This window comes from Ascidia mentula, chromosome 2, assembly GCF_947561715.1.
Source record: "Ascidia mentula chromosome 2, kaAscMent1.1, whole genome shotgun sequence".
In the NCBI taxonomy this organism is placed as follows: Eukaryota; Metazoa; Chordata; class Ascidiacea; order Phlebobranchia; family Ascidiidae; genus Ascidia; species Ascidia mentula.
In genome coordinates this window covers 17,358,104-17,382,195 of record NC_138567.1, presented here as the reverse complement: position 1 = coordinate 17,382,195, position 24,092 = coordinate 17,358,104, and the positions used below count along the sequence as shown (strand labels likewise).

General features: G+C 36.5%; 2 protein-coding genes across 2 annotated transcripts; both read right to left on the bottom strand.

Annotated features, from left to right (window-relative positions):
* Positions 1 to 140: 140 nt before the first annotated feature.
* On the bottom strand, positions 141 to 6,972 carry LOC145888595 (beta-1,4-galactosyltransferase 4-like). Its single transcript, XM_082979372.1, has 6 exons — positions 6,148 to 6,972; positions 5,061 to 5,195; positions 4,401 to 4,639; positions 3,968 to 4,155; positions 2,348 to 2,575; positions 141 to 1,235 (listed from the first exon to the last, which is right to left on the bottom strand). The coding sequence occupies exons 1-6, from the start codon at positions 6,581 to 6,583 to the stop codon at positions 980 to 982; spliced, it is 1,482 nt and encodes a 493-aa protein (XP_082835498.1). The 5' UTR covers positions 6,584 to 6,972; the 3' UTR covers positions 141 to 979.
* A 1,297-nt stretch (positions 6,973 to 8,269) lies between these two features.
* Positions 8,270 to 23,156, bottom strand: LOC145890522 (WD repeat-containing protein 90-like). Its single transcript, XM_082981626.1, has 37 exons — positions 22,643 to 23,156; positions 22,444 to 22,572; positions 22,049 to 22,140; positions 21,845 to 21,992; positions 21,587 to 21,710; positions 21,341 to 21,527; positions 20,928 to 21,113; positions 20,591 to 20,751; positions 20,130 to 20,302; positions 19,677 to 19,842; positions 19,415 to 19,581; positions 18,926 to 19,091; positions 18,620 to 18,719; positions 18,092 to 18,266; positions 17,786 to 17,959; positions 17,298 to 17,447; positions 16,962 to 17,061; positions 16,542 to 16,701; positions 16,019 to 16,175; positions 15,527 to 15,782; positions 15,149 to 15,289; positions 14,868 to 14,979; positions 14,519 to 14,729; positions 13,761 to 14,349; positions 13,297 to 13,465; positions 13,011 to 13,150; positions 12,619 to 12,736; positions 12,292 to 12,384; positions 11,979 to 12,096; positions 11,603 to 11,844; positions 11,209 to 11,334; positions 10,944 to 11,051; positions 10,748 to 10,885; positions 10,334 to 10,531; positions 9,741 to 9,944; positions 9,042 to 9,164; positions 8,270 to 8,695 (listed from the first exon to the last, which is right to left on the bottom strand). The coding sequence occupies exons 1-37, from the start codon at positions 22,671 to 22,673 to the stop codon at positions 8,435 to 8,437; spliced, it is 6,093 nt and encodes a 2,030-aa protein (XP_082837752.1). The 5' UTR covers positions 22,674 to 23,156; the 3' UTR covers positions 8,270 to 8,434.
* Positions 23,157 to 24,092: the final 936 nt, after the last annotated feature.

Below are 24,092 nucleotides of genomic sequence, written 5' to 3'. Positions count from 1 at the left end.
GCTTTAAACAGGTCCGTAGTGCAAAAAGGGTTGGGGACTTTTGGTCCATGGAACTGCGGGCCTCAGTTTCTGTCTTATTCAAATAGAATGTCCTTTTAGGAAAATGAATTAACAAAATAGTTAAACACACTGAACCAAATAGAAATACTAAACCAATTCCCACCTTGCAGGAATTGTATTTTCATGAAACAAAGCTTTGAAAAACCAAAACCGTTTACATAAATATTCTCGATCATCATCGCAAGCAAACAAATGGGTGTAAGTTGAACAAAACAAGCTGCATAAAACATATAAAGCAGTAACAACACGTAACTATGTGATATTAGAAAATGTTAACAAGTAATTTGTTCCTTTTATAGGATGCTTCAGTAAGATTTGTTGGAAAGGCAACATATGAAATATAATGAAAAATTAAATGTCAAACAATTTTGTACAAATTTCCATCGATACCAGCGAAATACTATGTTGGTGTCAGCCATCTCATCTGTATAAGGAAATTTCCTTTTTATGAATTTATCCAATAGTTTTTGTGACGTTTTGTTGCGGAAATAGTTCAGAAACGCAAACACTAGAAGAGTAAATGAATACAACGCAGACAACACAGTACAGTGGAGCAAAAACTTTGGTATTTGATCTATTTTGCATAAACACGCAAAATTTAAGGCGATTTTTAATTTATTATCTCACTATCAACAGTTTGAAGCTCCCAAGTATAATCACAGTATTAAGAACAAGGCAAGCGTCATGGAATCATGCAAAATCGATGTAGAATCCTCTGATGTTCGTATTTTGTTCTTGTGCCGAAATCAACCATATTTGCAATGGTAATTTTATATCTTTTGCATTTTCATCCGCAAAGTGCGTTGCGGGAACTCGGCAAGTGTAAAAAAGCAATCGTTTAACGTGGCTTTAAACGCACATACACAAAACACCTTTTATTTTATGACGTCACGGCGGGCGTACGTCGGAAACAATGACATCACAAGACAAGCGTGCCGTCATCAGTAGAAAGAAACTCTAAGTTGGTGCAGAATAATTTTAAATATTCGCAAAATATCGAAACAACGTTGCATGAAAATTCGCTCAAGGTTGGTTTACATCGCAGCAAAGCTGTCCCAACGTCTACGGTAATGTTTGTATAAAGCTTGCTTTCTGTCACCTTCGTGATGGAATATTGCAAACTGTTGAGACCGTCTTCATGCATCCGCACCGATGAATCAGACAACATGTCAAATCTACAAAGTTTGCAGATTGTCAATTTAATTCAACTGACTGTATTTCAGCACAGATATGAAAAAGTAATTCACAAATTAAGTCAAGTATTGAAACAAATAATCATCTGGTATTCTACAATTCCACTACTTATTTTTTTAATCGATCCATCAAGCGAAACTATCGATTTCAGTCTGTTCGTAGCTGCGCAGTCTGCGCTTTAAACCAGTTGTGGTTTTCAATCTTGTAGCATTTGCTCACCGGTAAAGTTTCCATACAAATTATACGGCAAAAAACTTTTGTAAACTCCAAGATGAAAAGTAATGAAAAACACATATTCATTGATGCAAAACTAACTTATATTAACGCGGACCGGTGGTGGGAAACACTGATTAAATATGTATTAATGACGCAAGAAGAGGGTGTCTTTATAACCACTAAGTCCTTCCTTTGACATTGCATCAGTCTAGCAAATCGAACATTATGCATGAAACTGATGATACTTTTAAAGTTTCACTTTCATTTAATTTTGTCTAAAATTTGTCATATCTGACGTCACGATTTCATGGCAATGCTATATTCCACAACGATAAAATTTTGCATTGAGAATAATGTCTTATCGGCCATAACCAAGCCAAGTACTCGAACCCATGCTATCCAGTGCACGGCTGGGTGGCGGTAGAACGATAATCAACTACAATAGATCAGCAGCACCGTCTAGCGGATAAATAGTTTTACAAATGACAACATCGTAGTCATAATCTATTTTAAATATTTGCAATTAAGCACTTGTAGTGAAGTCGTGTTTAACATTTACGTCAAGCAGTAGATCGATACTCTCGGGCCACACACAACACGTTTGATAGGAAACAAGATATGTTTCGACTCTGTAAGCGTTTTAAATATGTTCGCCATACGTAGACAAAAAGTAATTTTCATGTTGTTTTGCTCAACAATCCATCAAACTACTACAACACAAACCAGAACGAACAAAACCGATTTCTGCTTTTTCAACATATTTTTTCAAAGAGTTTTTATTTATAGATAAACCTTTTATAGAATTGCTACAAACGAGTTCCCGGTATGTTTCAGTCAAGCGGTGTTAAGTGTGTGGGCTAAGTGTTGAAACACTTACCTTAAAGAGTTTTGACGATTTCCCTTATCTCTCGCATGGAAACTCATCTTGTACCTGCCCATGCTCAGGGGAGGTCGGTTAATTGTGTATCCCATCCCGAATAAACGCATGTACATGTCGTCATCTTCTCCTCCCCAACCCCAGTACTTGTTCGAATATCCGTTGACGTCATAAAACTGCGCGGGGGTTACCATGGTGACGCCGCCAAATATTGACGAGTAAGGGAGTCTGCCAGAAAACAAATTGTATCGATTGCGGCAGAAATAAATTCACAGATGTTGGGACCTATGTGACAAATGTTAGCCTACAGCTGGGTCTTAACAATATTATTTACGATTGGTGGAAAAATCCTATTAATCAGTACATTTGACATAAAGTCACACGTTAGTTCTAATTGTTGTGTTTCCTAAGCTGACTTTAATTGAAAACCTGATGCAAACACTACACCAATATTTATTATATCAAGACCAGTTTTGGATACACTTTTAACACACGCAACTGAAGGGGAAAAAACAATTGGGGGTTTCTAAAAATCACGTGAGAACACAGATGTTGCGTCGAAAACACTCGGAAATAAATCACCTTTTGGAAACAAAGTCGTTTCACGCGAGAAAGCAACCGTTGCTATACATTGTGTAAGCTGGATACAGATGGCCATTGTTTCGACCTACAAGTGCAGCTGATGTGGTCGAAATCATAGGTCGAAACAGTGGTCATCTGTATGCAACTTACACAATTCATATTATTGGTTCCACTTTGCTTATCGTTGCTATACATTTTGAAATTAGATGCTGGACAAGACGCTACCTAAGAATTCATTAGCCCCATGAAAAGAGATTCCGGACAATAATGACGTTGTGACCATTGTTCATATTTCTTTGAATACAACGTTGTACGTAACAATGATAACTAGAATAAGGTTAATCTGAAAATGTTGCTATGCGTGTTGTACCTCAGTTCGAAGTTATTACCGGAAATATAGCCCACGCGCCCAGCTGCTTACGTCATGAGGAAGTTATACACAGGTCACGAAGCGATTTGTTAGTTGAACAAAAAAAAACAGTGAACCACTGTAAAGTTTAATATACTGCTTCATACCCAGGATTATCATAACAAACTCTACCTTTATCACGAATAAAAGTTAGCTTTGAGGAAGAAAATTTCATCATTCTTTAAAGTGATCACTTCAATGTCGTGGGCGCGTAACCTGTGTGATGATTATTATACGAAACATTATCACAATCTACCACGAAGATAAAAAATTAAATCTAATCGAATCCTTTTGGGATGATATTAAGATCCGCATTCTATTTTCTTAACTGGACTCGCATTTCCCAGGACCACAGCAGACAGGCATTCAGAAACATAGCTCGATAAACCCATATCACAAGAGGAATTGTTAGAAAACGTATGTTTGTTACGTTTTTACTTTGCAGGAATTTAAACTGTATTTTGTTGACGTTTATTTTTGTTGGCCACAATCACACACACTTTCGCATGTCAAGATATATGACCACCCCACTACATGCTGGAACTCAGCAAACATTAATCAAAAAAACTTAAGCTCTCTTTAAACTCTGACACTTGCTTTATTGCTTTTAGTTTATAAAATTTTCAAACCTGTAATTATATTTGTCGATGGCAACGGATAAATGCTTTGGAGTATTCTGGCATGTATAAAGCAGTTGGTCGGTCTCGGGTAGCATATCGACATCATGAAACACAACACAATCATACGTATCTTCCTGTGTTGCTTGTAAAAAACCGACGTTCATCAACTTCGCTTTATTGAAGGGCAAGTCGCCGGCCTAACAAGCAAAAATATTCTTAAGCTTCATAGAAAACATTGAATTGACTCATGTGATAAATTTTAGGAAAAAAAGGAAATTAAACGCTGAATACGTACAGTTTTCTACAGTGGTGTTAAAATTGTCTTCAACGCAGAAAACTTATGATCCAAAAATACTACGCTCTGTTATAACGCGAACGTACAGTTTTGTTCTTAGTTTTTTTTGTCAATAAAACCTACAACGAACTTAAATCCCACACAAACCTGATGCACAACGTAAACTTTGTAGTAAAGTTGCTGCCTTTGCCATATTGGGTTGTTGTGCCAAAGGAGGGCTCGCAAGTGCATTTCTCTTCCCCGGTGGGGAATGATAAAGGCCACACGATGTCTCGATTCACAATTTTCTGGTTGAAAAGATCCCCCAATCTTCAGTTTGGGATTGTTTTGTTGTATTTGTTTCAGCGTTGGGGGGGTTGCATTAAAACGAAAATCCAGCATTCCGACTATTTGGACAAAAACATTTATGTCACATGCCCTTTCAAAACCAAACAGCTTTCTGTTTTATCATTGAGTTAAACTATTTTCGTAACAAGAAACCCGTAAATGTCAGAAACCGTGTTTTGGAGTCAGCAGACATTAGACAGCACATAAATTATATTGACTTTAGATAGGATTTGTTATACAGCAAGACCGGACTTGGTGCGACCAAAAGGTACAAGTAAAATTGTATTATTTGCTAGGTAAACATTATATGTTTAAGTTCTCTGTTGACAGTTCGTTTTGTGTTGATTGGCAGTAATGTTGAACATTCATCAACTAAGTTCAAAGGCTTGCTTGAATAGTAGGTAGTAACCCCCAAAAAATGTTTTATGCCGATCAGGTAATTAAACGCGCAGTGGGCCACAACAAAACGAATTCACCCACTTAAATTTGGCGGTTGTTTCGGACATAAGGCCTTGAACACCTCACTCTTCGTTTTGCGTTCATTGGCACCATTAGGTTGTACATGTGGTGTCGGCATGGTTCGATTGATGTCTTTCTTCGTAGTCTCTATAAAGTCTGCAGAAAATTGAAAAACGTTTAAACGCTAGCAAGCACGCTAAATGTATTCTAGACAAATAATTGTGGTTGTGGTTGTGGTTGTGGGTTCACATCCAAATGACAATATAACTTTTACTGCAGGGTCTTTCAAAATAAAGTTCAAGGCAGTTGGTCGTTTGTCACGAACTTCGTCTCCTGTGTCGTTAAAACAACACGATTTCAGTGAACTCGATGCAATGAAAGTTTTTTTGAAAAAACATTTGTTCATGTGAGTCGCTAATAACGGTTTGTGACTTGACATTTTCACCGTACTTATCATCACAAAGCGCGACAACTGTTTTGTTGTATTAACAGCTATTGTTCGGTCAACAAAAATGCTCTTTTCAACCATGAGCCGCGGGGGAAACGCCAGTCACAGAATAAAAATTAAGATTACTGCTTGGTATTCGCACGCCAAAGGATGTATACGTCAGTTTAATTCAAATCGTTTTTTATGTTGCGGCCGAGAAACAGACAAACTAAATCGTTTGCCACTGTAGTTTATTCCGTTTGGTAACGAGCTTCGATAGATTACTACAGCTGCTATAATACCAATCGGGCCACGCACATCCGCCCTATTTGTTGTCACTTTATCACAAAACGGTGGGAAGTTGGGCCATGGCATGCAACTGTTACAAGCGGTCGGTACTGTACGAATTGCTCCAACGCAGTAAGTCTACACAGTACATTAATCATTTATCGGAAATGTTGGTAACATGATCCGTTTTTATTAGAACAAAATGTAAGGTCAACGCATGAAACAAATTGCTATTGACTAAGCGCCAGTCATCAAACAGACCAGTAAAATTCTTCTAAAGAAACGCAAATTTAACTTTTGGCAAAACTCATAAAATACCCATTCAACTGCTTAAATTTATTTCCCACTAGAAATCGAATTCTTTTGGAACCACACAAAACCATAATCACAAACCTGTCATGAATGGCGACAGTTTGGAAAGAACATGCCTACTTTTTTGTGGATTGCTGGAGTTTTGTACAATGGTTTTTAGATTTTTCAGTCGAAAGCTTGTTTTTGATTGAATCTGTGCAGTCTCTTGCTCATGAGGGAGCACAAATTGTAGACCTTCTGCTTCGTTGGATTTAAAAACTAATCGAGTTCTTTGCATATACTGGCTTGATAAAATAATTGAATTGAGGAGAATCAGCAGCAAGAAGCAGACTGAGAAGGCAAAACAACGGCGATGGCATAGCACATGCCTCCACAATGTGTTAACGGCTCCAAAATGCAAAACAGACTTCCTTTTAAGGCATAGAGTAGATACCAGTCTTTTTTGGCCTTTTAGTAGGCTTGGCCAAGCATTTCGGAGTCTGGTATGTTTTTCCATTCGATGTGCCACAAGGCCCATTCAGTCATGCTGTAGTCGCAGATATTTTTAAAAACGTCAATACTTTTTCCCTGAATCAGTACATTGTACCTGATTATAACAACAATAACGACACACAAGATAACAAGGCTTTATATGTTTCTTTAATTTCAGTTTTTCCTGTAGCCAGCACAGTGTCTAATTAAATATTTACACCAATTAACAAATGCTGTGCTTGGGCACTAGTTATCTCAGACACAAGCAATAGGATACAAAGCTGAATAAGACAAAACATCTACAACATATAACCAGCCCTGAGCGAAACTGACAACAAACGCTTCAGTGACCTATGATGACTATACCATGCTAAATGTTAGGGACACACAACCGGAACTGTACAACAAGCTACCTTGTAATAACTCATCGTTTCTACCTTTTCAAGCCATTATTTTCACAATCGCGCTCTGTTCGATTATATGTACCGTGTGACGAAACAAGACGGTTACGCTTGAAAAACCAAGCGTGTTATAGCACTGTAGTCTTCGGCTGGGGCAAATTCTGCACATAGTTTCGTTCACCCTGACTAGTGGCACACACACAATTTTGTATACACCCTATATTAAGCGAGCGACCAGCCGCCACAAGACAACTTCCTTCTATCGCGCTTAACTATGCCGTTAATGAGTCAGTAGAATGCAGTAATTGTTCCAATGCGCATGTCACACAATTATTTAGTTACTGTTGACATCTCAGTCATACAAATGCCGCCTACATGTGTAGGCTTCCTTTTTGGACCTACTTAAACGCCAGTCAGTGTACAAGAGTGGGCTTGATAAAATAAACCGCTGTTTAATTGAAAATCAAAGCTCTTGTCATTGCGCAAATAAACGCATACTACAGAAAGAACTATGGGCATATAGTCCCACAAATCCATTCCATTCAGCAACCGTAACGAATAGACCACCGCTTTATGTTCGCTATATAAGAGAAATTGAAGACAATTATTGTATAAAGATTCTTTAACAGTGAGGGATAGCAGCAACTTTGCATTTTTAGAAGACAAATTTGGCAAATTCTGACACTGGACTAGACGAAGAACATGACTTCTTGTAAATACCACATGAACGTCCACTTACAAAACGAGAAGGTAAAACACGAGCGACTGATACGTACGTCATTGGTGTTCTACAACAAATAAAAGTAAAGACCAGTGTGTAATGGGTCATATGACAATACGAGCATCTGTATTGTAGAGTCACACGCCAAACAACATATCGAGTTATAATTTCGCGCAATATCTCTTTCCTGTGCTAAGAACAGCAGCCAGATGAAATAACTAAAAGACACATAAATGTAAGCAGGCTAAAAGCGTTCATTTCCCGTAACTAAATTTCACAGAATTTCTTTCTCCCAACCGTATTTGCGCTAGTAGCAACTAATGTGCTTGGTGTTGTTTGTCACATAGTTGTTGAATAAGTGGAAAAACCTTGTGTAATAAAGTAACCTTTGAATACAGCGTTTTAAAGTGCCTTGAACGAGTTCTATCAAACAGATTTTCCAAGCATTCGGAGCAACACAGCTTTTTTTTGTTTGCGCCACCGACAAGATGACAAATGTTTTAAAATGTGGCTATTATCATGACGTGGTTTGGTATACAAGCGTATTTAATACTAAACTGGTTAGTATTTGAACCAGTCTTGTTTAAGACCAAATTAGAAGACATCACATGACAAATACAGTTTATTTGCGAAATTTGTTACAAACCTACGCTCATCTGTTGGAACAAACAAATAAAAAAATATCATCAAAAAAGGAACGACGATAGCAGCGTTTTTTTTTACAGAAATGAAGAATAAGCATTTCATCGAACACAAAGTTCAAAGTGAAAACCGTTTATTTTTCATCATCCGTTTTTCCCACACAGACTTTCCACACAAGGATTTCCTTCTTAGACGATGAAACCAAAATATCTCCCTTTGGAGAAAAAATCACGTTCGTAATTTGCCCACAATGACCGGTAAAATCCTGGAAGTTTCCTTGCTCTGAGTCAATCAACTCCAACAAACGAGAGGAAGTTCCTGTCGCCACAACAGCGCCCACTGGCGACACAGACATACATGACGCCCAGTTCGGTAGAGGGAGTGATTTTATTACCTGCAATATTACGGCCCCATGTTTCAAACAGAAAAAACATATATGCCGTAAGCTGAAGTGTACATACAAGATAGTTGTATTGTTTAATATGTAAAAGCACAAAATTACATCATCTGGTTCCTACGGGAAACGAAGTATGTAATTGGGCAATATATTGTTATGTTAAGATTTAAATAACACTTTTTATAACAAATATACAAGCAATACTTCAATAATGGTCATAACATTGCACATATGCTGTCCCACGTAAGGTAGTATAATTTTCATCTTTTTCCCTCCAACATAAGCAAACACATTTGAGTAAAATGTATATTTTCGGGTCACAACAGAGAAATTTTACACCCACCTTTTTCTGTGTGAGGCTGTACATCTGAACACATTTGTTCATCCCATAACCACAGTAAATAAGAATGTCTGGTTCTGTTGGATGGAAATAACATGAACTTGGTGGAAGAATCGAAGTTGACCTCTGCAAAATGAAGTTTTCGTTAATAACACCAACATTTGAACACATTTTCCAAATGTCTTTGGTTCAAATTAATGTTTCCAAAAATTAAAGTTTCCATGATGTAAGTTTTGTCAACAAACTACACTCCAGGTGACAATAACTTAAAAATCTAGTTTATCATCACATCGTAATCAGCTTAGAGATATTCTGCTTTATTTAAATACAAGGTAGTTTAGTGAGATATGCAGGTTTTAGATCAAAACAACAACATGCATATTTTATGAAATTTTTACAAGTCAACATTTTTGTCGCAAATTAGTTGTTTAAAAACAACCTCGACAAACAAAGTAGATACTGTACAGTAATACAATTGTAAGGAATTCCCTTTGTGTTGTCGGTTAATCATTTACAAATTGTGTATTTTTAGGCTGGAAACTGAGATTCCTGCATCAATATATTTACGAAAGCCTACACTTATTTTGTCGTTTCCGGTCTATTTTATCAGCTAGCTTTATTTAGCAAGGTTTCTGGTTGTTTAAATATTAACGCTTTTGCACAATTTTACATTACACAAACAATTCCGAATGAAGGCGGTACCTTGTCTTTTTGGGGAAGTTTGGAGCCATCGGGAGCAAAGCATGGTGCGGGGAATGTGAGCCAGTCGATCATTTCACACACATCGTGTCTCCAATCAGTCTTCCACACACTCACACGACGATCTCCGCCACAAACCAGACACAATCCACCACCATCGTCGTCACTAGGTGCGCTATCGAGTTCAGTGACAGCCACCGGATGATCCTTGGAATTTGAACAATTAGTGCAGAATAACTTAAACGCATTGGAACAAATAAGTGCATGGAAGTTCAAAACAATGGTTGTTGATGGGCGTTCGATGACATCCTATGGTAGAAGATTACTGAGGAAGTCAGCTTTGGCCATATGGCAACGGGAATAAATCATAAATCTTTGTCACCACACAATATTCAGGCCCTTCTTATGGTTGCTGGTTTATCAAACCCTCTTATAGTTTAATCGTTGACGCACCCACAACTGCTTACGGACTTACATCGGGTTAAGAAACACTGCTCATATTACAGTGGGTTCACATTTATTGCAAAAAATAACTTTGCACGTAAAATCCGACAGCTACCAGTAATATAATGCCTCAAAAGTAAGAACTGACTTACTCTTCTTAACGACACGGAGATGTTGTTGATTGGCGCCCCCTTGTGATCGCGTAACACACGAAGTGTGACGCCAGTCGCTAGTGACGTCACTGCCACTGTGCCGTCCGAGGCGCCGGAGAGTAGAGTGTCGTTTTTGGCGGCAAATTGAATGGCGTTCACCGGATGAGCGTGAGGTTGAAGTCGAAGTTTTAAAATTAACTGATGAAATATTGACAATAGTTTAAAGGTAGAATTATATATGTGCGCACAAAAACTCGTTAAAACATAATAACAACATCCTTATTTTCGCCTGGGTGAAAGGAATTCACAAAAACTACACCGCAAAATATTTTATGACTGCGAATTCTTTATTACTAGAAGGTGGCGAATATATAAAACAAAGTGCATTTGTTGTATCACACATTAAAAACCTACTTTGTCGACGTCAAACACTCTTAAAGTTCCGTCCCCGTAACCAGCAGCCAACATTTTCTGCACCGGCACCCTACCGTCATCTACTTGTGACTCAGCAGGATGACTAAATGCGACACAACCGCAGGATTGGTTCATCACCTGACATTTAAAAGGCGATATATAGTAAACCACAACTAATTATCGAAATAAAATTTACCTGAAATTGCACAGCAAGTTCCAAACTCTGTGCTGACCAAAGTCTCACCGTCCCGTCATCGCTGCATGTCGCGAAATAATTTCCATCATCAAAAGTAATTGAGTTCACCTGACAAAAAACAATTGGTTTAAAAACAATAAAGATATCCAGAATATTTGTGGCAATTTAAACCAAATTTAAAAAATTATATTTACATAAAAAAAACACACAAAACAATTGAACAAATATCTAATGAAAATCGTTTAAAAAGGAATTCAAATCTCACTTTTAAGTTGTGACCGGATACCATGCGGACTGTAGATCGTTCGTTCCAGTCCAAGTACCACAGTGTCCCGGACGTTGTTCCAACAATTCCCATATCAAGTGCGTCATCAAAGCAACCCGAAATTACCTGCAGGTCGTACACTGGGCATAACAGTTTGTAACGAAAGTTTGTGTTTCTACACCTATTATTTAAATATCAAGTATAGTTCGTTGCTGATTTGTTCATTTTTACGTTTTCACAAATTCAATGAAGAAATGCGAAAACTAAAACCACAAAAGGTCAAAATGAAAACCTGTGCTTACCAAAAACGTCACTAGTAACTTGAAAATTTCAGGTATTTCATTTCTATTGGTGACAAACTTTTTAATTTTTTAACAGGGGAACGAACAAAAACCTCTGCATGTAAAGCAAGTTCGTCCTCCAAATATAAATTCCCAGGTTTTCCATCTTCGTCAGCATATTTCAACTCCTTCACTCCCGCCAACGACCACAATCGGGCAGCACGTGACACGCCGGCGACCAATAAGCGACATGCACGTGACTGCATGACGCAAATTTCTGCAGAGTCAGCTTTCCAGTGCAGAAAGCAGCGATTGTTGGAGGTATCCCACACCGATACAATGCCGTTGTTCGAACCTGTAGTTGCAACAACTTGGAATTTAGTTTTAAAAACAAGTGGTCACTAACAACTAGATTCCAAGGGGAATGTGATCGTCTTCATGTTTTTACGTCAAACAACTTTAGTTTTGCAACATGTAACTCCTCCCTACCGATGTAAAGCATTTGTTCCTCCCCGTAACAAGCCGCAGTGAAATGAACGGGTTTTTCCCGCATTTCATCAATTCGTATTTTTTCAGGAATGTCGGCTTCGTGGACATTTAAACTCACCTGCAAACATAAACGATAGATGATGTTTATATTATTGTATGATTTTGATTTGAGGAAAAAATGAGAATATATTTTTATATTCATATAAATATACTACTTCACTTTATCCACAAAACCAATTAAAAATGTAAACATAAACGAAACGGTTTTATACAGATTATTTTTTCCAACTTTTGGTGCAAAACTTCAACTTACATCTTTTCCGCTTTCTTCCAACATCCAAAACAAAATACTTGCGTCACTTCCGACAGAAACGAACTCGTTCGGTGAAAATGGATCCCACACAACCTGCAACACGTGACGCATAAATTGAGAATTGTGACTGCCTTTAGGGGCTGAAGAGCTTGTAGGCAACGTTTCACCAAATCAAGAAACCAAAATTATTAACATTTTTTAGGCGAAGTTCAGCTCTAACAACGCACTTAATGTAAGGTTTTCGTATTTAATGGAGTTAAAAATTAAGAAAAAAGTTGTATATAGTCGAAGGAAAGTGGTAAAGTTGTAGGAAAGTGGTAAAGTTACCTGGTGCACTGGAGATATGGTTTTGGTAGAGGCGAGAATAACAGGTGCAGATAATCCTTTGAATGAACTCCACACAACAACAAGATTCTCACGGAAATCTCCGATGGAGACAAGAAATCTGCAGGACATAAAATACGACAAGTTGCTTCAGAGCTTACACGGGTTCGTGCCCAATTTAGGTTAAAACAGATCGGTTGTGACCAATAAACGTTTAATTACTCTTGGTTGGCGATAGGTTTATTGTTTTGTTGGCATTTAATGTTTTGCTATTTTTGTAATTTAGTAATCACAAAAAATTACAGAGATAAACTTTTCGGTGTTTCCTAAACCAAGAACTCCACATTTTCATTTCAATAAATAACAAGTTTGTTTGTTAATAGAGATCGTAGTACCTGTCGTCCCTAGCGTAAGCAAGTGATACGATATCGTGTTCATGATGTTTTAACGTCACCCGACATTTGTTGGTCTGGACGTCCCACAAACATATACAACTCGAAGTCATTCCTTTGCTGCCAGACGCCGAAGCCAAAATCTAAAAATAACATTTCCATTTCTGATATCTCACTAAATGTGAAGAGCAATTGTCGTCACAAATATCCATTTCTTCAGTTTAAGTAAAGTCGATAAGCTATTGCTTTTTTACATACATGACATTAATTGTAGTGAATACAAACATACCAGACCATCGTATTGCATAGCAAGACACGAAATTTCCTCAGTATGTCCATGGAGAATGTCTCTGCTTCCACTAGTGAGGTTTTCCAAAACAACGAGACAACCTGAGGAATAAGCGAGTCTTCCAGTGTCAGGATTCCAAGTCATGTTACGACGACCATTTCCATTGTATCTAAAATACACGAGAAAAAATCTTGTTATTATGTTTATTTGTTAGTTGACAACCAAGTATTTAAATTTTAGTTAGGGGTTGCAATAACTCTTTTTTCCAGATTTTTTCTGAACAATGTCAATTATATGGCGAAAATACAGAATATAGCATGAACAACAGTCTCATAGATTTTGTGTACAAATTATAATCGTAGGACTCAAAACTAGAGCCTATCACGAAAGTTCAACAACATCACTTTTTGCATTGTAAAATTACAAAACCAACCCTATATTGTCAATACAACTTGTATCCTCACCCAATAACAGCTTGCAATTCGATTCCCTCCTGTCCTTCTGGAGCTGCAAAGTATCTTGAAGCCACTTCACTTTCATCTTCTTCACTGCAGAAATGTGAAAGAACATTTGGAGGTTCTTGTAATGTGACCAGGGGAGTATCGGTATCAACACTGGGTAAGTTTGGTTTTAAAGTCGCGGAGCAATCAGTTTGTGGTCTTGGAAAACTTTGCAAAGTTTTCTGTTTGTTTTTTTCACCCCAAGTCACACATATGGGGACAGATTCCCCCAGAGAAGCAGAAAGAGATTTCGTTCCAAGTTTGAGTGATTTAAGATTGGTTTCTGATATCTGTCGCAAACTGTCTTCTGGTTTCGTATCAAGTTTCCCAGCAATGTTGGAATCTTCTTCTTCAGATCCTTTTTCCTGGAGATTCTCCATCATTTGAGCATCAACTGTGAACTCTGAAACTTCACTTGCATCCAGATCTGATGTCCTGAGCATTGCAGGAGGAACCCATCCCGATTCTTCCTCCACAGTATGATGAGGAGCAGTTGGGGCAGGAGGAGTTAATCTCGGCTCAACTTCTTCCTCCCCATTATTTTCTTCATGATCTGAACAGATTTGTTTGAACAAATTCATTTTACATCAAGAATGACAGTAATTGCAAAATACTGCAAAAATATTTCTAGTTAATTTTGTTTTACAAATCATACATTTTATGCACAATTGAAAACTAATAATAATGAAAACTATAAGTGCAACCAAGCACAAACCACACACCTTCTTCTATGTATGTGGGAGGCAAACGAATATTTTTGGATGATCTTCCTAAAGTTTCCAGGGGATGATCATCTTCATCTGATCCTCGACCAGAGGATCCACATCCAAGGAAGTCCCACAGAAATACAGCATCCCCTCCAGAAGTGATCAGAGTCATTCGATCAGGAGTAAACATGACGCGATGTACAGGCGAACTGTGACCTATGAACGCCTTCAAACAAGTTATACAATATTAGATTTGCAAATAACAAAATATTTTGAATAGATGATCATTTACACTGACTGGAGTTGTAATGAAACAAGAAGAATCAAAATCATCAGTGTTTTAAGATCAAATGAATGTCAATACCTGGCAATTTATCTCCTTTGTCATCTTGTAATCCCAAACTTTAACCAACTTGTCGCCCGCCGTTACTAGGTGGCTACAGTCATCGCCAACACACAGACTGTTGGTATTTCCTCTAACACAGCATAAAATTTACACAAACTAATCATTAAAACTTTTGACTGTTTCATAAAACAACAAAGTTACATCAGATGATATTAACATTATGTGGACAAACTTTTGAAGTTTTAATTCTGAAGTTAAATTTGTAAATAGTTACTATCCCCACTTTATTATGGTAATACCTGTTAATATTTTCAACAACTGAAAGCATCTTTCCTGTCTTGGAATCAAGTTTAAGTAAACGGTTGGCTTTGGTTACCACCAGAAGATGTTTAGATGAAGTTGGTCCAAACACAACTCTATGTGGGGCATCAGTGCTTGGTCTACGAAGTTTTTCATATCAAGTTTGTTATAATGAAAAAGATAAAATACATTTTCTACAGCAAATAATTTTTTGAAATAGACCTTAATTTCAAAAAAACAATTGCAAAAGTTCATGACTTAGGCACATGTATATGGTAATCATTTTACTGCAGATTTACCAACCATTTAATCTTCTAAACACCGAAATTCTACAATAAAACAAGTAACATCGCTGAACAAGATTTAAAATAGCTTACTTCTGGCCAAGATTATCAGGATCTAGTTTAGTGTTGGTTGAAACATTCACTTGCACAAGTTCATCGAGGGTCGATGCTGATGATATTGTGACAGTAAATTCATTAGGACCAATAAAAGCTACTCGTTGACCATCTTGACTGACGCACAATGCCCTCGGCCCATAAGTTTCCCCACGGGCCGCAACGTTGGGTAGAGATCGCAACAAAGGTGCTCCAATATTTTCAACATCAGAAGTATCAAAAACAGCAACCATCCCTAAAATAGAAATTAAGAAATTTGCACTGCAAAATATATTTTTTTTTAATTTTTATTTCCCTTTGTGGGTTTGTCCTTTTAGACGTCGTAGTGAACCAGTCTTTTCAGATATAAAACACAACTTTTCACATAAACTTTGCCAAAAAATACTTTAAAACTACGGGTTGTTCCACCATTTTTCACCAGGACATGAAATAAACATAAATAATCGATACCCATGAACATGATATCAGTACCTTTGACACATCGAGTTATTAATCTTTCTGCTGATGGTGTGAACACAATACTGGTGACTTTTGACCCAGAATGAACGTTTGTATGTTCAGATAAGACGCTTGTACTCCCAACATGAAACACACGCACAGCTCCACTCTCAAATCCACAAGCAAATATCTGAATATTTTTTTAAGTTATTGTTAAATGTATCACCAATTTTGAGTGGTTGTTTTTGTAATTAATTGTGAGAATTGTTCCCCATTCTGTTACTCATTGTGTCGATTTCCACCTTCTATACTTTACATCACAAGTAGCATGGAAATATTTCCGCAGGCTAAAAATCACAGTTTCCTACTTCAGACAAACATATTTAGCTGTGTCTTAATTAAAAACATGCTCCTTGTTTTTTGCACAGCTATTCCTTTTCAGGACAAGTAGTTTCCATGTTACAAAACATAAAAACCCATATTTGTAAAAGTATAGTTGAATAAGATTGTTTAATCAACCTTATATCTGTATAAGCCTTTATGCTTAACCCTTTACCTCTAACATTGGATGACAAGCTATTGCTGTAGGAGTGTCCTCTGGTGTGGCAAAGTCATATAGCTGACGCAAAGTATCAATGTCCCAAACTCTTATTGATCGATCATCTGAACACGTGCAGATAGTTCGGCGAAGACCATCCATGCAGCTGTCTGAAATCCTGCAAACCAATTGTTAGTTTTAAACATTAAACATCATTTTTTACACCTTGCTTTCAAACAGCTTAGTGCTTTCTTCCATAACTAACCATCGGCACAATAACTAATCCATACAAAATAATTAGAAATGTAGGTGTTTGATCTTATTCATCAAATTATCCTAAATCAACACCAAACAGATCTGTGCTCTCCTTTCTTTGCCATTAAGTTACTTTCCAGCACAAACAACTTGAAAAATATCTCAAAAGTTTGCAAATCGTACATATCTGTGTGTGATCTCATAATGGTGTTGTATTTTCTTGTTGAAATATCCAGGAATCCAAGAGTTGCAGCTGAAGTAACAGCAAGAACTTTAACTCCGTCTACAAAAACAAACATTTTGCATGACAAAAAAAAAATTTTAATAAATTTTATTGAAAAGATAAATCTAAAAACATTATTCAAACTAAACAGCAAATAATTAAGTAAAATTATTGCGTTTATTTAACGTATTTAAAAAAAATACATTATAGCTTTCAAATTAAGAATTGTAACACCCAACAAAATAACTAAGGCCTGTACTTCTGGAAATTGAAGTGAATTTACAAATAAGTCAAACCTGAAGTAATGTCAATATCAGTCACAGGTCCTTCATGTTCCGCTTCCAGAAACACAGATGAAAGGTCGAGGGGCCACAATCGTAAAATGCCGTCATCAGATCCACTTGCCACAAATGTGGAAGTAAACTTCAATGTGTTTAAGGATATTCCTAAAATTGGACAGCAATCATAAGGACCACCACTATCAGAAAAATTTACCTCCATTTGTTTAAAGCCATACTTTGCCAATTTGGAGCAGATATTAGAAGTAAAAGAGTCCAGTAATGTTTAAAGTGACAGAATTGGTACCCAACAAATGTTGTGACTATGTAGTCACTGCAATCAGAAGGTCTCGTCTGACTATTTAGCGGACAAGGCTGTCACCTGTCACTTTTTACTGATGATGCCTAATAGGCCCTGCCTGCAGCTATAGTTTCTGTTTTCATTATAAAATGATTTTAATTCAGGTAGAAATGCTGTGAAGTTATAATCAAGTTTATTGTAAAACCTTTATTTTTGCCTTCCTCTGCATTGTCATCAGCAGCATTTGAAGGGTATAATCTGTGCATGGTCGTCACTGCCACCTTCTGGAAATCAATCTCAAACACGAAACCAGCCTTGGTGCAAGCGTACACTGACAGGACGCCACTTTCCAAACTTTCATTGCGGTTCTTCTGGGAAACTGAAAACAAACAGACCAACTTTTAACAAATGATTTTAAGCTGATGTCAAAATAAAAAAGTTTTTTTTAACATTGGCTATAGATTAGGGAATGCTATATCCACACGAAAAAAATCTTCTTCATCCAACTCACTTGTTCCAGAAGGAGCAAATGTGACATCAGTCACTTCATCCACCTTATGCTCAGTTGGCATGGCAACAGGACATGATCTAAGTTGGCTGGAGCGAACTCGCCAAAACCTGATGTTGTCTCTGCCACATGTCACCATACGGGTGTCATCGGTCGGTGACACCCTCACCCTTGAAATCTGCAAGCAAAACGTTTTTTCTAAGAACCAAGTAAGTTACTTCACAACAGTTTACATGCAAAAACTTGAGTCTCACAACTAATTTACACCTTTTAAAAATTTTAGTAGTCAAGATATACTTTGTTACAGTAAAATGATTCAAACTATGGTCATAACACATAGCTCTGCAGACGTTTATTCCGATTTAAAAAACTAAAATAAAAATAAGTTGCAGTCAGATGATGCGTGATCAACAGCCCAAGCACATAATCTAATTGGATCGAGTTAATTGCAAGAAATGTTTCTCAATTAACTTTCATATAACAAGCTGCTTTACTTTAATCATCAATATTAAAGGTTTTAAATTTGGTCACCTCTACATCAGTGTGGGCTTTAGCAATTATGCTCACTGAACCATGACGCAGGGCACCACTCGTGTTCCAGACCATAAACAGTGTTTTACCGTGTCCATCTCTACAAAAAAATTAAGATTTAAATGTTATTTAAACACATCATAATTTTACATCAAGAAGTTTCTTTGAGGTTCCCATTTGTTAAACAAAAAACATCTCAACACATTTCAAGCAATTTTGTATTTAAAGCAGTAATTTATGAGTCCTGATATGAAACAGCTATTATTTTTCCATTTAAAGCTTTCATCTCAGTCACGTTTAACTTACTTTCCAACCCCAACCAAAACTCCACGAGTTCTAGAAAATGCTAGAATATTCATTCCCGTTGAATGTTGACTCCTGATAATAGCTGCACATTTTTGTGTTTCAAATTTCCAGATTCTTACAATCCCACCAGGACCAGATTGAGCCGATGCGAGAATGCACGGGGAACCTTTAAACAAGCAAACAATCGTATCCATAGTCTGTTGTTTCACAATCTTTGAAATGACATTACCATTAAAAGTTCTTTGTAACAAGTTCTAGTAATTTTCAAAAGGTAACTAACGTAGAAATAATGGCAAATTTGCCCTAATAATGCTGAAGACAAAAATTAAATAAAAACAAAATAAACAGTTTAGTAACATTGTGTCTTTGACTTTGTACTTGCATACAACACAATATAGTAATTTTAATTGAAACACAGAGATGATGGTATTAATGGTTTTCCAGTGAGTGCAATTATAGTTGAGATTTGACACATTCACAATACCACACCTTGGTTGTTGTTGAATGCAAGTGAAGTGATTTTATCTGTGTGTCCAACAAAAAAGTGTTGGTGTCCATTAGCGGTTTCTATGGCAACCAGTACAGCATGGACAGCATATACAGCAATGTCATTCCCTCCATTCATAGTAGATGAAGGATGCCACAATGCAAGATGCCTGAAATCATAAATATTTCCACAGCTCATAGTGATAGAATTAAGGTAAAAATATATCTTTAAATACAAATTAGGCCTGAATAGAATTAAGCAAACCTGTAAGCTTTGTATTCTGTGTATGGCTGCAGTCCGCTTCCCAGTCCAATAATTCTTCTCAATTTAATGATGGGATCGGGTTGAAGAGTTGCCACATCATCGTTTGAGGAAAGATCAAGTTTTTCACCAATTAATGCTGTCCGTTGTGGAGAATAATTTCCTTTATCTACATGAATTAATTGAGCCTTCGATTTCTTATGCTGGTGCATTGTTGCAAAGTGTTTTTTTACAATAGACAACATGAAATATGATTCCTTCAGTCAAAATTCTATTTTAAATTTAAAACCAGACATTTTTCACTCAAAATACATGTTAAAACATATGAGAAAATCAGGAGAAAAATAAAACATTGTATTAAAATTGCCCAAGGGTAAGATTACATGTTAAATTCCACAAAGCGATCTGTGCACTGCTCAGATGGTGAATGTTTACAAAGCCTAATGCAATTCAAACCTAAATTTGTGATTTTTGTTCTTTGTGTTTTTAGGTTGGTTGATGCCACACTTGTTTTCTTTTTTCCTGAAAAATGTCGATGAACGACAATATCTTGTTCAGGGTTTGAAGATGCAAATACATGTACATCACCACCATTCGATTCTACGACAGAAGCAGTTGGATCTGAACAACTAAAGTGAATGGAAATGGTAGTTTAGCGAGACAAAGTAAAATCATTTGAATTCATGTGGAATAATACAAGTTCAAATGCCCAAATGGCTGAAGTAAAGTAATATGTTTGCAATTTTGGCAGAAAAAAACATTTATTTCACAGCATTGTCAAGCACTTTTTGCTATAAAACAACAAATTTATGCAAATTTAATGAAATACACTGGTGCAGAATCTAAAATATGTGGAATTTTACATCTGGTAAATCTCCCCAACAACTATATATGAAGAAACCTGACAACAACAACACCTTGCAACAGAGTTGTTCAATGATACCCCAACCAGTGGAAGCTCTTTAGTTACTTTCATTTTTGGTTTTCGTGATTTCTTCTGAGCATGTGTCACAACTGCAACATTGTTAGAAGCCGTCGAGAACAAACCACTTTTACCAGTCACATCAACTGTTCGTGCCTGTAACAATTTGAATGTTTTTTCTTAAGTTTATTCGCAAACTTGTACATCTCAGAAACTAAAATGGTAACAAACACATACATATTCACAAACATACAAACACAATTCTAAATCTGTTTCTATACATCCTCAATTACTAACTTTGGCATACAAATGTCGTTCTAACTCTAACAGACCTTTCCTCTCCTTGGACTTGTTATAACACCAGGTTTGGGTCGGACTCGGCTGCTCAAGATTGGACTTGTGTTTTCATCAACATCCCGCTGAATTGAATCAAACGGAAGAACTGGGATGTGATTTGGAGATGAAGTATTTTCCTTTGCTATTGGAAAGCGAACGATGTCGTATAAATCATCCCATTCCTATAAAAAATGACCAAATAGTTATTGTTGACAAACTTGTGACCATCACATAAAATTGATGATTTTTCTAACTTTATTCATTTCATTGAAAGTAGTTATTAGGTTAACACCATTAAACTTTATTTGAGAACCTAAAACTCTCACTGCCTTATCTAATGCGTACATGCATGAAGTTTAATATGCAGGGATTTTAATATGTGTAGATTTTAATGTAGAAGTATGTTTACCTTGTTCTTTGGTAGAAAGTAACTCATTTCTCTTGGAATTGGAGCAAAAGTTTCATCAACGGATTTTATTCCCAACATGCGAGCTTGACTGACGGAAAGCCGGGGATCATAGGAAACATCAGATGTGAAGCAGTTCTTAACAAGAAGGTTCGCACACAATCTGATGTTCTTCATATGAGAATATTTTCTGTAAAGATATAACAGTTAAAAAACTCTTAAACAGTGGTAATGATAGTAAATGGTTACCTGTTGATATACATTGAAAGTATGTAGTGTAAATCCATCACAAGCATAGTCCATCTTTGAGATAATGGAGCAGGACCCATAAAATCACTTCGTGCTCCAACAGAAGCAAAGTGTTCAACACTTCCTATTAGTCACATAGTAAAAAAAGTTTTATTTGTCTAAAATTTTGGTGTGAACAAAATATGTAGGAATTGATAAAGCAAAACTATAAACAAACTTTCAAATATACAAGCAACACAAAACAATTAAACACGTAACCTTTGGCCGCCTGACATGCAAATGGAAATTGGAGCCATGTTGATGTTGATTTAAACTCTTTAAACAAATTTGAAAATGAAATCCTGACAACTAGACCATCTTCTGCCACTGTGTCAATGTGGACAACGAAGTATTTTGTTGGTATTGGCTAAAAAAAAAGCTTAAAATCAATACTCTATGACCACATGATTTAGAAAATTTTACCTTGAATAGAATATAAAGATATCTTCCAGTGAGACCCAGTGATTGAGTGCTTGTTCGTGGAAATTGTATGTAGTTTCCAGCAGGTACAGAACCTTCACACAAAATATCTTTAGAAATTATGGTTTTTATAGTCTTATGCAATATCTTTAATAATAAACAATTTTAGTTGTAACAACAGGACATAATTGTATTTTACAATCAAAAAGCTTTTATGTATGCATTACATAAAACGCAAAAACATACAAACATTGCACAGGAAAAGTCATGTTGAAATTTAATTCAGTTTATATTGTCATCATCCATGATACACGATGTAAATATAAAAACTGAAAAAACTACAGAAAGGAAATTTAAGCATAGATTTGTTTGAATATTGAGGCACAATATATGTTTACCTTGAATTTTAAACACTGTACACTTCAGTTGTTTATCCATAACTGAAGTCACATCGCCTTCTTTGCTCGACTTCTTCCAATCCTCTATATGAAACTGCTTAAATACGTTCACAAATGGATGCTGCCACACTAAAATAAACATAATAAAATTATAAATGACCCTTTCTTACAAAATTTAATTTTTTTACACAGTACTCACACAATGGCTTGGTTTGTTGTGACTTGCTCATGGTGTATTTCAAAGCATGCAGTTCTCACAACTGTTTAAAAAAACAAACACAACCATTTGGCATTTCATCTTATTCAAACGGTAGGTAAATCAATATGTTTGATGCATGCAACATGAGATAAAAACTTCCATCAAGTTCAAATTTTTACATTTATATTTTTATGCTAGTTGGAGTTGTAATTATGAAATAAAGAGCCAACAATCCAAGCTACATTACTGCTTTGGCACATAAACCAGATTGGAAAAATTCCCTTTTGCGAAAACTTACCGATAATCCGCGCAATAAAAATTAGCTAATGCATTAACATACGAAAAAAGTTGCGATCGTCCGCGCAATTAACAAACTTTTCAACCTGGATGGCAATGGCATAAAGAATATTTTTACATTCACAAGCGGCAATTAGTTAACCAAACAAAGTTAAACCAACTACACAACCATGCAGAACAAGGCTCCTACGCCGCAAAAAATTTCAGCGAAGAACAAAAACTACCACGAAGCAACAGTTCTTTAAAATTCGTATCACCCGCGGTTTGTCGAAAATTAAAACCCAACAGACAAAACAAATCAAGTGGTGGAGCTAGAGAACAGTATAGCTTAAATGTAGCTGTTCCGAGGACATTACCAGAATTCCTCAACACTTGTTGTTTTACGGACCGACTAAAGTTTATTGTGCAATTTTATTGCCCCTTTGGAAAGCCCCGGAAAACAAAATTAAGTTTTTATGCAAATAAACGACCATTAAAGAGAACTATTGGGGAAGACCGGGATAGCTCGGACGGTTTTAAAAAAAAGCTTAGCCTATATTATTTTAAACTATGCACAACGTTGCTAAAGTTTGTTTAGTACAGCAGTTCCAACAAAAAAAGAAGGTTAGTTTCAGCACACTAAAAAAGCCCTGTAAGCTCGTGTTTTGCACAGGTCTCAAATGTTTGAAGTCACTCTGGTACCAGTGTAACATCGGACATGACTGGGGATGGCCGTTTGGTCAGCATAGTCGTTTGAAAGTCACACCAGCTGCACTGATGAGACCTTAATGAGTCGAAACAGAGGCCATCTCTCTGCAGCTTACACAATAGCACGAAAAGGTAGTTTCAACAGACTTTTTTTCACAAACAACTGAGGTCAAAGTCGGTGCAACATCAGCATCGGAGCATATTAGCATGGAAATATTAATCAAGTGTTCTAGAATCAGAGCTTGTGTTGGCCACTTATTGGCGTTTGTATTGTTCCACACAGAATTTTTCAACGCTCTTCTTTTTTGCGGGTCAAGAAATGTTTTTTTTACCTTTGGAGCTCAGTTTACTGCCAATATACGATAATTTTATTCGGACAATTTTGCCTAAAAATAAAAAGGTGTTGGTTTCTAGTTATTTTTTGCTTTTCTAAATATAGTCCGTGTTTCATCATGAAAATTTATAG

Coding starts and splice junctions, on each gene's coding strand:
- LOC145890522 (XM_082981626.1), bottom strand. CDS start 22,673: ATGAGCAAGTCACAACAAACCAAGCCATTGT. Junction 18,720..18,925: donor GTTTTGGTTGGGGTTGGAAA/GTAAGTTAAACG, acceptor ATTTTTTTGTAG/AGATGGACACGGTAAAACAC. Junction 16,702..16,961: donor ATGAGATCACACACAGATAT/GTACGATTTGCA, acceptor ATTGGTTTGCAG/GATTTCAGACAGCTGCATGG.
- LOC145888595 (XM_082979372.1), bottom strand. CDS start 6,583: ATGGGCCTTGTGGCACATCGAATGGAAAAACATACCAGACTCCGAAAT. Junction 5,196..6,147: donor ACTGTCGCCATTCATGACAG/GTTTGTGATTAT, acceptor AATTTTCTGCAG/ACTTTATAGAGACTACGAAG. Junction 4,640..5,060: donor GAAACAACCGCCAAATTTAA/GTGGGTGAATTC, acceptor TTGTCCAAATAG/TCGGAATGCTGGATTTTCGT.